The 15,843-nt window shown below is 38.6% G+C and overlaps 1 protein-coding gene across 1 annotated transcript in view; it reads right to left on the bottom strand.

The window, feature by feature from the left end:
• Nucleotides 1-15,843, bottom strand: part of RLF (RLF zinc finger) — an 86,653-nt gene that overhangs the window by 31,917 nt on the left and 38,893 nt on the right. The window contains exon 5 of the mRNA XM_040469776.1: nt 8,692-8,894. Coding sequence (XP_040325710.1) covers nt 8,692-8,894 — 203 coding nt within the window. The remainder of the gene's footprint in view (nt 1-8,691; nt 8,895-15,843) is intronic.

Here is a 15,843-nt window from a genome sequence, read left to right as displayed (position 1 = left end):
AGCCTGACTCGTAATGCCTCCTCTGACCACTGTCACATTAAACAATTACCACTGATTGTTTCTGACAAATACATACTGAGGACACAGCTTTTGTCATTGTGAGCTCTGAGTCAAATAAAGACAAGTCTTGAGAATGGAACTTTTTAGAAGTTGCCACAAAGATCAAATAGTGACAATGCTAGGTATGGGCTTTTGCAGAGTTCCAAAGCTCATTCTGCTTCCTCAGCTGGTTGCTAGGCTGCTGGTTTTCATAGGCTACTACTACTGTAGCTTTGAGGCTGTTTGTTTTCAAGGTTACTGTGAAGCTGGGGAAGAGACAGGAAGTAGGACAAGTTAAAATGGCATCAAGTTGTTCTTAGGGAGATTCATCGGTTTTCCTTGAATAAAACCTCTTTGGATTGTAGTAAGCCTTTAGTTAATTTCCAGGGTTCTGAAATAGTTAATCTTATTCGCCCTGTGGTTTCAAATGCTGATGACTTGAACGCCTCATTTCCAACTCAGAACTCTCCCCTCAGTCTCACAGTGTATGAATACTGTTTGCTGTTCCTCTCCCTTGTGTCTTGTTCATCCTTGTATCCCCACTGCCTAACAGAGTCCTCCAATAAATATACGTTAAATGACTGGAAAGTATGTCTATATTGTTTCTTACAATAATATGTGAATCTAAAATTATCTCAAGGGGCGCTTGAGTGGCTCAGTCAGTTAAGTGTCCGACTGTGGTTCAGATCATGATCTCAGTTTGTGAGTTTGAGCCCCACATGGGGCTCTGTGAGGACAGTGAGGAGCCTGCTTCAGATCCCATCTCCCTCTCTCTCTGCCCCTTCCTCGCTCATACATGTGTATGCGCTCTCTCTCAAAAATAAACAAAATATATACTTTTATTTTAAAAAGGAAAGAAAAAAGATCATCTTGGGTATTGTAGAAAGTGAACTGTAGGGACAAGAATGCAATTAGAAGACTTTCATAATAATCTGGCAATTAAATACCACTGGTCTAACAGGTAGCCAACTGGCATAAGAGAAGGGGAGTAGAGGCAGCATATCTGCCTTCTTATTTTCACTATTAGGCTACCAAGGCAAACCAGTATTCTGGCCAGTGCCATTACTGGAATATTTTATCATTTATCTTTCTCTAGATTACTGGTTTTGAATTTAGTATTTTCCTGATCTTTTTCCTTTTTTTTCCCCTGATCAGTTCTGAGGCACAATGCAAATCATTTGTTCCTCATAACAGACTCTTTAAACTGAAGCTGATGTTTTCTCAAAAGGGAATCAAAGTGGATTTCAGGTTATCCAGATAAAAAGACTCTTGTCACGTGTATCCTCCAACAGGAAAAAGGTAGGAGTTACAGTTAGCAAGTCTACATTTCACATAAACCTGGGTCTACCTTTGGGAGAACCATCCCTGTTAGGTTCAGAGACACAACACAGAAAAAAGGCCATGCTCCTAAAAATCAGACTTCTTTTAAACTGCAATAATACCACAGACCAGCACTAGGTTAACACCAGTGGTTACCTGCATGTAATGGTCATTGATGCTTCTAATTAAACCCTATCGCTGTGTGTATGTAAGCCTGAAATGTCCTACTAAATTCTTGAAAATTATACATCTAACTCTCCATGACTCACTAGTATAATCTTACACCAACCAAAATACCCATACATAACCCACGAAAGCAAGACTAGATGCAAGATCCAGATGTAAACTGCCCTGGGAAGATGTCTCTTCAAAGCTATTTGAAAGACCTCTGCATTAGGAGAGAAAATATTTAAATACTCAAACCCTCAACATCTTCATACAGCCTTTCTACCTTTAATGTATTTAAGTTTATTTTGAGAGCAAGCAAGAGAGAGAGAGAGAGAGAGAGAGAGAAAGAAAGAAAGAGAGAGAGAAAGAGAATGAGCACAAGCAGGGGAGGAACAGAGAGAGAGGGAAAGAGAATCCCAAGCAGGCTCCATGTTGTCAGCACACAGCTCAACATGGGGCTCAGTCTCACAAAGTGTGAGACCATGACCTGAGCCGAGATCAAGAGTGAGTCAGAAGTTTAACCAACTGAGCCACCCAGGCATCCCTTTAATGTATTTTTTGAGAGTACGTTTCATTCCCCATACAATAAAGTAAAATTATTTACACTTCAATTTTAAATGTAATTATACACTTTGTTATTATTCCTTGTTCAGGATCGATCTTAATCTTGATTCTTATTTAAGCTACACCTGAAATTTCTATGCTCCTGTTTACTTTTTCTTCTACTCCCAAACTGAATTCCCAATGGATCCTGCTTAAATGTATTTGCTGTTTATCATCTATACCTAGTGATTATGTCAATTCCCAACAGTGCTAGACTAGTGAGTAAATTAGGTACTGTTTGTCTTTTTCTTCCCACATCAAGAAAAGAAAGAAGCCTCTCCTGTTGTGTCTATTAACATTAGACACTGAAGAAATAGTTCATTCAGGGATTAAAACAGAAATGGACTCCTGCCTTAACTGTGCCAAGAGTTCTACTGACAGATTCCTTGGCTCTTCGTAATAATAGAAGGGCTTCATGTTTACAATCTCATTATCCTTCATATTATATGTGGCAAACTTGATCTTTGCAAAGATTTCCTCCTTCAGTAATGAAAAAAATATAGGAAACATCCACTTGGGACACTAGGCCATGACCAAGTCTGTAACTTTCATTAAAAATCTTTCATGTGCAGAACTAATAGTAATATCGTATCATTCAATTCTAAATGAAACTGAAACTTAAGGATTCCACTGAGGTTCTGAGTTTGGGGTTGTGAATTTTGGCTTTCAAGGTGATCCCCTCAAGTAATCTTAATTGTATGTGTCTGGCTAAATCTTCCCCAGCAGAGGTTTCCTATTACACACACCCATTATGGTGATACCCACAGGAGCCAACATACAAATACTCTTATTCCCAGCTGTTGCTCAAGTTAATTTGACTCTTCTGAACTCAGTTGAAGTAGATGGCAAATGTGTATAGAACTCTGCTACTTTAGAACACATGCTGATTTTAAACCTGATTAATGAATGTCTAGTGATTCATTATACTTTTCCAAAGCAAATTTTAAAGATTCTCTTTAATTCTATTGTCAGTTGCAAAAGAAAGCACAACTGGGTGAGACTAATTATGATGGTACCAGTGTTCCTTTTAAAATTTTATGATGTGTGCTAAATGTTTTTGCATTGATATATTTAAGTAATTAATCTCAATCATTATATAATGTTTTAAATCACACCTATACATAAATGTATAAATATGAATAGATGATATACCACTAAGATGTTTCCTATTATAACATGGCTCGTTGTATTTACCAACTGGAAATAAGTTGTACAGTGGAAAAAAAGGCTGGCCAGAAAGCAAGGAGATCTGTGTTCTAGCCTGGGCTTGGACTCTCTAATTAGCTTAATGCAAGTAGGGCCTTGGAAACATTATCATCTTGGCTTCAGTTTCATCACTGGTAAACCATGCAGGAGTAGACTAAATGATAGTCAATGTTTACTATACACTGGAAAATCTGATTCTTGTAGAGCAAGGACTAGCAAACATTTTTTATAAAGTGCCAGGTAAAAAATATTTTCAGCTTCGTGGGCCAGGTAGTCTGTTACAGCTACTCAACTCTACCACTGTAAACACAGCCATAAACAATAAGCAAATGGGCATGACTGTGTTCCGGTAAAATTTTATTTACAAAAAAAGGTAGTTGGGTGGATCTGGCCCACATGCCATAGTTTGCCAACCTCTGTTGTAGAGAATCAAATCACATTTCCTCTAACTTCGTTCCTTACAAACTCAACAAATTTGTTGAAAGGAATTAATTATGTAACTTCAGGAAGAAATCCTGTTTTGTTGTCTTGTTATTAATAAACCAGGAAAGTCATGGACAAAACAAAGCTGATTATTCTCCCAAGCCCTCCTTGTTGTCCATATCTTTCTTCTTTGCCATTCTGATCAGTTAGCGGAACACTGTCATTCTTCCAGTCTCCCAGGCCTCACGAGTCTCTTGACATTAAGTCCTCTTGCTAACTCCAATCAATCTCTTCTAAGCCTAATATATCTTCTTTCTAAGCTTCCTAAAATACTGTTTGTCATTTCAATCCCCACCTTCAAAACCTTTCTAATTTCTACTGCATCAAATCAGTTTTAATTCACTAGAGTTTCCAAGGCCTCCCCCTTCTCCCCACCCAACAGGTCTTATTTCTCACAAGACCTCAACACCCACTCTGCCATGGCAAGGTGTTCCCTAGTGGGCCTCAGCAACATACACATTCATTTCTCCACCTTCACTACCAAAGTCAGCTATCCCCAAACCATTCTTTCTACCCATCCAAACCCTAACATTATTTCAAGGTCCAAATCAAGGATCAATTTTTATAAAGCCTTATATGCCAGTCAACAAAGATTCTCCCCACTTCTATTGAATTCAGGGGCAGTATCATACAGCTTAGTACTTATCTTCCTGTATCTGTTTCTGGCAACCAAAGTAAGCCATACACATGCTTCTGTTTTTGCCAGTACCTCACACAATGCTACAAACAAAAGTTTTAAATAAACAAAGGCTGAGACATTAAAGGAAAAGTTGTTATTATTATAGAATGAAGAGGAATCAAGTCCATGATCTAGCATTTTTGCTTCTTCTGAAATTTTCTGGCATGTATCAGGTGCTGAATGTAACCATTGCTACAACTTAACTCTGATTAGGTTTCCCAAACACAAAATACTACAACTGTTATTAGAGATAAGCAGTCTCCCATCTCCTTACCCTTCCCAACACTGCAAATAAAAAAATTAGCATATGGGCTTATAGTTAGTAGCTTATGAATAAATGCCCATTACGCTGCTAACTATTCTTCCAGAATGTAGAGATATAGTGGTGAATAAACCAATGTCTTCATCCTTACAATGTTTTCAACCTAGTGGGAGGAAACAGAAAAGAAGCAAATATGATGTCTAGCAGAAGTAGTAATATAAACATAAAGAAACAGGTAAGTAAGGGGACAGAGAATGACAGAGGCCATTTTAGATGGACGTCTATATATTTATAATAACGATAACAGGTATTAAGAAAAAAAGGACAGAGAAGGGGGATAGTATAAATTTTCTTTTATTTACTTGAGACAGTGTGCATGCACACAAGCAGGGGAGGAGCAGAGGGAGAGAAAGAATCCCAAGTGGGCTCCACAGCAGCATGGAGCACAACCCAGAGCTCAATCTCATGATGGTGAGATCATGACCTAAGCTGAAATCAAGAACCGGATGCTTAACCCACTGAGTCACCCAGGCACCCTGATAGGACACTATTTTAGATGGGACAGTGAAGAAGGTCTCTGATAAGGCAATATTGCAGTGAGATGTGAATGCTGTTAAGTGAACGAGCCATCCCAAGTATCTTGTGGACGGGCATTCTAGGCAAAAGAAATGGCAACCACAAAGATCTAAGGCAGGAATGTGTTTGGTTTGTTCAAACAACAGCAAATTGCTATGGAGCAATGAGCGTTACATGGTAGAAGATACTGTCAGAGATGTTTAGAGAAGTCTCCAGGAGCCATGACACATAGAATAAAGCCTTCTGGATTCATTATGAAGAAGATGGAAAGCTGTTGATCAGGAAGTGACATGACCCCACTTTAAGTTTTAAAGATATTATTCAAGGGGCGCCTGGGTGGCGCAGTCGGTTGGGCGTCCGACTTCGGCCAGGTCACGATCTCGCGGTCCGTGGGTTCGAGCCCCACGTCAGGCTCTGGGCTGATGGCTCGGAGCCTGGAGCCTGCTTCCGATTCTGTGTCTCCCTCTCTCTCTGCCCCTCCCCCGTTCATGCTCTGTCTCTCTCTGTCCCAAAGGAAAAAAAAAAAAAAAAGTTGAAAAAAAAAATTAAAAAAAAAAAAGATATTATTCTAGTTAATTTTGGTAAGAATAAAATGTAGAGAGTGAGAGTAAAAAGCAAGTAGGTCAGTTCAGAAGTTTCTGAATTAATTTTTGTAACACAATGCCTAACACTGCATTCGGCATATAAACCCTTAGGTATTTATCACCTAGGATGATATATATTATCCTGCATTTTTAATACTAGTAGTAGTATACCAAACTCAGGTTTGCATCTCACCTTAACCACTTTAAGCTTTGTAAGCATGAACGTATTACTTGATCTGAGCCTCATTTTCCTCACCAATAAAAATAGAGTTAAGAGTTGTGAGAATTAAATGTGACAAAATATATATAAAGCATTCAGCATAGCATTTAACATACAGTAAGGACTGAAAAAAAAATGGTAGCTGGTTATTCACTACCTTCCCCCCTTCACCTGCAACACTGAGACTGGACAGCAACTGACTTCATTTGGAAGAAAGCCATAAAAACAAAGCCCGAATATCAGGTAGATCAGGAGCTTAGTTATGGACATATGAAGTCTGAGATGCTATTAGCCATACCAGTAGAGATAGTGATTAGGTAGCTGGATATGTGAGTCTGGAGTTCAGAGGAGAGGACTGGGCTGGAGATAAAACATTTGAGATGCAGACAACAGTTGGTATTTAAAAACAGGAATCTAAAAGAAGTCACCAAGGGCATGCTTGTAGGTAGAAAAGAGAGGACACACAAGGACAGAGTCCTAGAGTACTGTAACATTTACTCAAAAGAGAGATGAGGAGGAAGAACAGGTTAGAACTAAGAAAGACTGACTAATCAGTTAGATGCATAGAAAACCAGGAGAATGCAATACCCTAGAAAGTGCCTGGGTGGCTCAGTCAGTTAAGCAGCCGACTCTTGACTTTGGCTCAGGTCAGGATCTCATGGGTTCAGGAGACTGAGCCCCGTGTCAGGCTCTGCACTGACAGCTTGGAGCCTGCTAGGGATTTTTCTCTCTCCCCTTCTTTCTCTGTCCCTTCCTTCCTTGTGCTCTCTCTCAAAATAAATAAATAAATAAACCTAAAAAAATGTTTAAAAGACAAAGTTAAAAAGTCAGATTGAATAAGATGAAAGCTGAGAAATCATCATTGGATTTAGTGATGTGATAGACTGGCAGGGGTGAATGCCATATTATAATGTGTTAGAGGAGAATGATGTTAGAACTGTAAATTCACACAATTCATTCAAGAAATTATGCTGAAAGGCCAGGAGAAGAATGGGGTGGTCGTTGGATGGGGAAGTGGAATCTAAAGATTTCTTTTTTAAAGATGAAAGAAGTAATAGCATAAATGCTGATAGGATGGTTGCAGTAGAGGGGGAACTGATGATACAGTAGAGAAATAATCATTATCCTTGAGGGGGCAACAGCAGATGGGATATGATACTGAAGTCAGGGGGGGACTGGCCTTAGGCAGGAGAACAGATACAGTTATCTTTAGTAATGGAAGAGAAGGTGCGCACGCACAGATACAGGTAGGTGAATAGATGTCATGGAAGCAGCTTACAGAAACCCCCTTCCAACTGCCTCAATTTCCTCAGAGAAATAGGGAGAAAGTTCATCAATGCAAAGTGTGATGGGGCAAAAGGCATTACAGTATACATTTGAAAAGAAAGGACACAGTATGAAATAGTACTTTATGAAAGTGGGAGAGCAAATAGCCTAAAAAAATATAGTGTGACTGATTACTGGTAAAATCAGTAGGCTGGTTTTCTCCACCCCAGTTTGACCCCAATGGTGCAGGAAAAGATAGAGAGTAGGTAAAGATTTAGAGATAATCAAGATGGTGGTTAGTCAAATAAGTACAATTAAGGGAGAGACCAGTCGAGAAACTTAGGGAGTGATAATATTGATTGACTATGGAAAAGCAGAGTTTAGGGAGGGAAAGGAGTACATGAGGAGGATGAAGGCAAGCGGGATCAATAGACTTTTGGTCCTGGAGTGAGTGAGCTGGCAAGAGAGAGTTGCATTTGGAGTAGGATATTATAAATAAAACTGTAAGTTGAAACTATCATTAAAGTTTAAGAATTACTACAGCATAAAATCAGATCCTTGGGATTATTACCTTTAATAGGAAAGGTTTAACAGAGAAGTAAAATGAGAATCCATGTACCAGATCTAGGAGAATTATAGGTAGATGACAGAATATAGCTAGAAATTATTCATCTTTTCCTATGTAATTTATCAAAAACATTAGAGAAAACGAATTCCAACATTTTAAAGAAAAGGGTTCGGGTTAAAAAATGCAATGTGACTGATAAAATAATTTTTAAAAAAGATTCAATTATTTTATTATTTTCCACGGTACCCAGCTCGTGCATTTAATTATAGTTCAAAACATATTCACAGGTTCTAAAGTCCCATATTTCTCTGCTTACAGTTACATGTGTAAAGTACCTTAAATGAAAGCTAAGTGACATTCCTACTTTAGTTTATCCCTTGATGTTAGTATTAATAATTTCTGTATTTCCCAAACATATAGAAATCATTACTTTAAAAAAAAGAAAAACACCTTTTACATTTGAAAATTTCAAAGCAAACCATTGCCCTAACACATAAATACCCACCTGCATATTCTTTAATTATCTACTTTCAAATCCACCTATAAGACATAACTTTATATTCACTCTGTTGAACAGTTATATACAATTAATACGGCACTTTTCAGTAGCCAGAAAAAAATAATTCTTGGTTTTCATCCTGGCATGCAACATTTATCAAAATCTATTAACTTCATAGTAAGCGTGAGTGACAACCAGCACTTATTTGCTTTACTCACCTCCTTAATAGCATCTTCATTCGGGAGAATGGAACATAAGCATGTGATATAGGCTTGCTGAAAAGATGACACATTTGATATTTCCTTAGATTCTGCACACAGTTTTGATAAAGCAGTGGCCTGAGGGATGCAGTTAGATTTCAACAAATGTTTTATTCGCATTTGCAGAAAGGAAGGTCCTTCTTGTGCAATCAATTTATTGACTAGGAGAAAGGAAAAATGAAAGTCTGATAATGTACCTCATAACATGTCAAGGTTAAGATGATAGTTTGATATCTTTTGTTGTTGGTTTGTTTTTAGTGAATAAAAATTCGGTTGATATAACTTGGGAAGTATATTCTGATCTCAGTTTGATATCTTTTGCTGTTGGTTTGTTTTTAGTGAATAAAAATTCGGTTGATATAACTTGGGAAGTATATTCTGATCTCAATACTCATCTAACAGAGCAGATAGCAAGATAAATTTTGCTAATGATTCCCACATTATTTGTAGTTTTATTCTAAACACCAAACCTCTTAATAAAGCTACTAACACTTTATTAAAATTAATTATTTGACTTTCTCCTCCCTCACTTTCTGATAAGGATATTAAGGAATATGGATATGAACAACAAGCATAAATGCAAGAAAAAGAAGTAGCCTATGTAATATTAACAACTACCACTCGAACACTTTTATGAGGTACCAAGCTTTAGGCTGAGTGTTTCTATATACCTCTCACTTATTCTTCACACCACCACCAAGGCAAGTATTATTATCCCCAGTTTAAGGTTAGGAAAATTAATATTCAGAGAAATTAGGTAACTTGCCAAGGATTCCAAAGCCAGTGGTGTTCTTTCCTCTAAACCAGGAATTTCTCAAAGTGTGTTCCACCGACCAAAAGACCTGAGAGATAGTCCTAGAAAAAAAAAGGATTCCTTGGTCAAATCTCTGAACAGTCCTGCAATAAAGAAAACTGTTCACTTTTATTTAACCCAATGTCTCCCAAACTGATTTGACCAGAGAACCCTTTTACACATATTATTAGCATAATGTAAAATATATGTTCCTGGTTCAGTACACACTTTGGAAAATGCTGCTCTGGGCAGTACTAAATATTAAGCATCTGAGCACTGATTTTTACAGTGTTCTAGACGATCCCACGACTTACGAACAGCATACACTCAACAAGTGTGTGGCATCGTTATTATTATTTAAAGAACAGAGGTGAGAATATCGTAGGTCAAGACAAGTCATGAGTAAACAAACTGCTTTAGATGTTCCATCTAAAATAGTGTTTCTCAAACTTGAAAGTGCCTTCTGAATCACCTGGGGTATCTTAGTAAAATGCAGATTCTAATTCAGTGGGTCTGGGATGGGACCTGAGATTTTGTTTTTCCAACAACCTTCTCAGATGATACCCATGCTGCTATGTCTACAAGCATGAGATCTATGGAGTGGAAATCATTGTATTAATGATAAACCACTGTGGGGACAGGGATAAACTACTGGCCCAGTCTTTACATCCGAACCAACTGTACAGTTTCTGAAATTCTTTTAAAAAACAAGTAATACCATATATGCACATGACATAAAATTCAAAAACACAAAAAAAGTTTATAAAGTTGTCTCCTTTCTGCCCTAACTCCAGTCCCCCAGTCTCCTTCCCCCCAAAACAATAACTGTTTCCAACTTCTTCCAGAAACATTCTGAGTACAGAGGACCTATTTCTTTTCCCACTAAATATATCATATAGGTCATTCTATATAGGTGGAAGGTGCCTATTTCCTGTGGTAGCTCAAAAAGGTCTAGATTCTAGAGCTCTAACTGCAGATTTTGATTTAGCAGGTGAAGCCTGGGGAGGGAGAGAGGGGGATAGAGAATGTGTGTCTGTGTGTGTTGGTTTTAAATTCCACAGATACTCTAATAATGTAGTCAAGGCCAAAAAGTATGGCTGGAAAACAGATCACTTTCACTTGGATTTTTCCGTTTTAGTCCCATAGGCACTAAATTCCACAAAACGAACTCATAATCACATCTCCCTCTCAAATAGCTCCTCATTCCTTACTTCTATTTTCAGTAATGGTATTCTCTCAATCATACAGAAATGAACGTTTAGCATTATCCCTCCTTGCCAATTCCATCCCTCAATTATTATTATATCCTTATTGTATGCTAGCAGTTCTTTTTAAAACTCCCCAATCAGGGGCACCTGGGTGTCTTGGTCAGTTGAGGATCTGACTCTTGATTTTGGCTCAGGTCATGATCTCCCAGTTCATGGGATTGAGCCCCACATTGGGCTCTGGACTGCTTGGGATTCTCTCTCCCTCTCTCTCTGCCCCTCCCCCACTCATGTTCTCTTGTGTGTAAATAAATAAATAAGTAGATCTATATCTATATATCTATATACATATAGATACATATATACATATATATACGTATAGATACATATATAGATATATAGATCTGTACAGTTTCTTAAATTCTTTTAAAAAATAAGTAATACCATATATGCACATGACATAAAATTCAGAAACACAAAAAAATGTTTATAAAGTTATCTCCTTTCTGCCCTAACTCCAGTCCTCCGGCCTTCTTCCCCCCAAAACAGTAACTGATAGATAGATAGATAGATAGATCTCTCTCTCTCTCTCTCTCTCTCTCTCTCTCTAAATATATTAGGGGCACCTGGGTGGCTCAGTCAGTTACGCGTCTGACTTCAGCTGAGGTCATGATCTCAGGGTTCATGAGTTCACAGTTCACGGCCCCGCGTCAGGCTCTTTGCTGACAGCTCAGAGCCTGGAGCTTGCTTCAGATTCTGTGTCTCCCTCTCTCTCTCTGCCCCTTCCCCACTCATGCTTTGTCTCTTTGTCTCAAAAATAATAAACATTCACAAAAATTAAAATAAATAAACATTTAAAAAAACCTCCCAATCTAATTCTTTCATATTATTTCCTGCCACATCTGTCACCCCAATATCCTATTCTGCCTATCATCAGATTCTGCTCTGTGTATCTGCCCTATAAGGCTATAAGCATTTTCACAAATCTCACCCTGAAGAGCTATACAACCCACCCTCTTCTAAATTCTTACAGCATTAAAAAAAACAATTCCCACAGTATTTTACTTCCTTCACTGTACTTACTTTTCTCTTTAACTACAGGAATAAAGGATTACAGTGTACAGAGATTACTACCTCATGTTTTGGAATCACATTCAATGTGAGGGTGAATCAGGACTCTGACACATACTAGCTTAGCTGTGAGACCCTTAGACAATTAACTGACCTCTCTGAGCCTCAAGTTTCTTCATCTGTTAAAAAAAAAATTAGTAATATCCACCTCACAGAGCTGAATGAATCATAGATGAACTACCGTAACACAGATAAGACACTTGGCACAGGGCCAGGCACAGAGTAAATGCTCAATACTAGTTACTATTATCTGTTTCTGTCTTCTCCCTTACTACACCATCAGCAATTTGTGAATACCGTGTCTTGTTAACTTCTGTATTCCCTGCAGCACTAAACACAATGCCTTACATATTAGAGAGGTTTTACAAAACCATATATTTAGCAACTGAGTGGTTATTATGCTTCAATCAAAAACTTTCAATATCTCCTCACCTGTGTTCAAATTCTGCCTCCCAATTTTAACCACGTGGCCTTAGGCATGTGTAATGTCTCACCTGGTTTATGGACTAAATGAGATATGGAAAGCACTAATATGGTACTTATCACATAACAAACACTCTAAATTATAGAGGTAAAACTAATTTACTCAATGTACTATAGTTAAACCACCATATCGACTTTGAACATACAGACCAATCTTGCATTTTAAAATTCATTTCAGGGCTGCCCGGGTGGTGCAGTCAGTTAAGCATCCAGATTCTTGGTTTTGCCTCAGATCATGATCTCACAGTTCATGAGTTCAAGCACTGCGTCAGGCTCTACGCTGACAACTCAGGGCCTGCTTGGGATTTCTCTCTCCCTCTCTGCCCCTCCCCTGCTCAGGCCCTTGCATGCTCTCAAAAAATAAACATTAAAAAAAAAAAAAACAAAAAAAACAGGGGCACCTGGGTGGCTCAGGTGGTTAAGCGGCTGACTTTGGCTCAGTTCATGATCTCATGGTTCAGGAATTCAGGCCCTGCATCCGGGCATCCGGCTCTGCACTCACAGCACAGAGCCTACTTGGGAATTCTCTCTCTCTGTTCCTCCCTCAATTGTGCTTTCTCTCTCAGGATGGATAAACTTTATAAATAAATAAGCTTTATAGATAAATTCATTTCAAGTTATGTGTCTTAACTTTGTTTTTTAAAACGAAATCCATCCATACATTCAATATTTAAAAATGATATAATAAAGTATAGAAATCCCCTTCCTAATTGGGACTCTTTCTGTATTTTTTTGGTCATTTTAGTATAAAATAATTTTTAATCACATATCCTTTCTTCCATCTAGATTCAACAAATGAACTGTTTGTCATTTCTTTATTTCGCTTTTCTTTTCCTGAACCATTTAAAAGTAAACTGCAAACATCACGATACTTCATCACGTAAAAAAATGGTTAACATTTAAGGTCCAATTAAAAACAGTTGTTTTTTAATTTTTTAACAGGAAAGCCTGTTTTTATTTTTACTGGAAGGCTCAAGTGGCACCTGACAATTAATAAAATGGCTTCCGAGGTAGGGGGCAGAAGGGACACAAAAAATAAACTGGGGTGGGAAAGAAAAACAACCAGGAGGAGGTATAAGAGCTGGTTCCTTATCAGCCTGATTTGGGAAAGGAGCTGGTGACTCTGAACAAGGATGTATCCGTTCCTTCAACTTCTGGGAGGGGAGAGAGAAAAAAAGGAAAAGACTGTGGCTTTGGCCCTCCTGAGTCTCCTACTGGCATAAGTTATGGGAAAGGGTGGGGGCGGGGGGGCTGGGTAGGTGGGTAGGGTACAGGTCAGTTGGCAAAACTGGCAGATATCAGATGGTGGCTCTGGGTGTCCTTTGAGTTGTAGATGGAATCTCTCCATTATGGTAGTGGGGGCTCCCCACTGATGGTAGCTGAGGTCTCCTAGTCTGTAGGTTACCTGGATCCAGGTGGCTGCTGCCATTGCCACCGTGAGGAGGGGTAGTTTTGTGACTCCTGGAGCTCAGGATGGAAACTACGAGTGAGACCTTAGCTGGGCTTGGTCTTGCCATCCCCATCATCTGTGGGTATGCCTGGCTGGGGTAGCCTGGGGTGGAAAGGCCTTCAGTACCTGGGCTGGAATCTGGGTGGGAGAACCTGCTATTTCCCTGCTGATTATGCCAGGCAGAAGTGCCAACAACCGATACTCATTACATACTTCAGTAATAAACTTTGGGCGGGGGGCGGGGGGGGGGGAGGTCACAAAATTCAAGAATTCAAGGCAGGAAAAACAAAACCCTGACAGATCTTTTTTTTAAATCCACAAAAATAAACTGAAAAGCATTTATTGAGTTCCTTGGAGGCTTAAAATGTGTACTTTTATGCTTCTGATGACTACATCATTGAACAGAAGAGAATCAACGAGAGGATAATCACTGCTTTCTAATTTCAAATATATGTTAATACCTGGGCTACAAAGGGCAGTGGGGCTATAAAAGAAGCTTTCTTTAATTTCTGTAATGTTTATTTTTGGGCACATGCACGTGTGCACACGAGCACGAGCAGGGGAGGGGCAGAGAGAGGGAGACAGAGGATCCAGCAGGCTCCATCCACACTGTCAGCGCAGGGGCCGATGTGGGGCTCAAACTCACAAACCATGAGAGCATGACCTTAACCAAAACCAAGAGTCGGCTGCTTAACTGACTGAGCCCCCCAGGCTCCCCTAAAGAAAGCTTTCTAATCTTCTGACCTGAAATTAGAGTCAGGGCCAACTGAGAAAGCAGGCAGACTATATAGGCTGCCCACCATTTATATGCTAGTTCACAGAATAATTCCTTAGACATGTCACTGTTCTGTGCACAGTCTTACAGATAGTTGGCACTTCATCTTTACTGAATAGATAGGATACCACAAGATGTTAGGTGAACAGTGCTTCTTTCCATCTCCTGATTTTTTTCTATGTGAAAAGAAATTAAGTACTGTTAACTCCTGAGGTGGGGTGATGTATTTGACTCGTACATCAAGGGAAAATAAAGTGGGGACATTTAATGCTACTCTAGCCTTCTTCCTGTTGAGCTTAGGCCTGCCTCTAGAGAGTAACAGAATAAGTGCTCTTCTCTGCCCTAGTCAGACTTTATCTGGACTGGGATCTGCCTAATTCTGGGATTCTTCTGAAACTATTTGGCTCTATCCTCTAAGCAACTTATATTAATAAGAAAGGTGATATTTTAGCCTCCATTTGCCTATATCCACAAATGGGATGACATATACTGGGAACCTGAACAGAAAACAAAAAAACCAACCTCTTTTCTATTTAACAGCTCTTTCCTTTATTCTTTTCCTCTTTTGTCAATGTGACTAATAAGCAGGAGAATTAGCAGAGGAAAGGGATCAAGAGAAAACTCTAAGTACCCTCCTTGCCAATCTTCTCACTATACGGAAAACCCAAACAGCATGTCTACAGGAGGCTGTCAAACTTGGTGAATGAATAAGCTAACTAGGATATTTTAAGGCATCAACATTCAAATGGTCTGTTCAAGACCTAAGTTAAAGATATACCAAAAGTATAAATAAAAACTCTTCTGAAGCTCATTTTTATTCCTGAAACATACTTAACAGAATGTGATCCTTTTAATTTTCTACAAACTTAAAGCAAATGAAATCACAATTGGTCGTGGTACCAAATGAAATAACTTTTTGTGTCTAAAATGCAAATACCAACTCAATTCCATAAATCTTCTGGTGTTAAACTGACAATTTTGTAAATAAAATTTTCATTCTTTGCATTTCTCTACAAAATGCTAAATTCCAATTATTTCATAAGTTTAAAATAAAAAAGCAATTTTTCCATGGTCCTTAGTTGTAGTAACCAGTGAACAAAACACGAGCAAAGCTCTACCATATACTAAAGACTAGGAAGACATTAAATGCTAACGGTTAGTTTTTACTATTCAAAGGAGAACAGACTGGGTAGGGATACACAGGTGATATTTACAAAATTTTAAGCCATAAATGAATTCTAATTCTCTTAGATCTAAGTCTTCCTTCAATATA

The sequence above is a fragment of the Herpailurus yagouaroundi genome, unplaced genomic scaffold (genome assembly GCF_014898765.1).
Source record: "Herpailurus yagouaroundi ecotype Mexico unplaced genomic scaffold, PumYag 77, whole genome shotgun sequence".
Taxonomy (NCBI): domain Eukaryota; kingdom Metazoa; phylum Chordata; class Mammalia; order Carnivora; family Felidae; genus Herpailurus; species Herpailurus yagouaroundi.
This window is presented reverse-complemented; position numbering and strand designations above follow the sequence as displayed.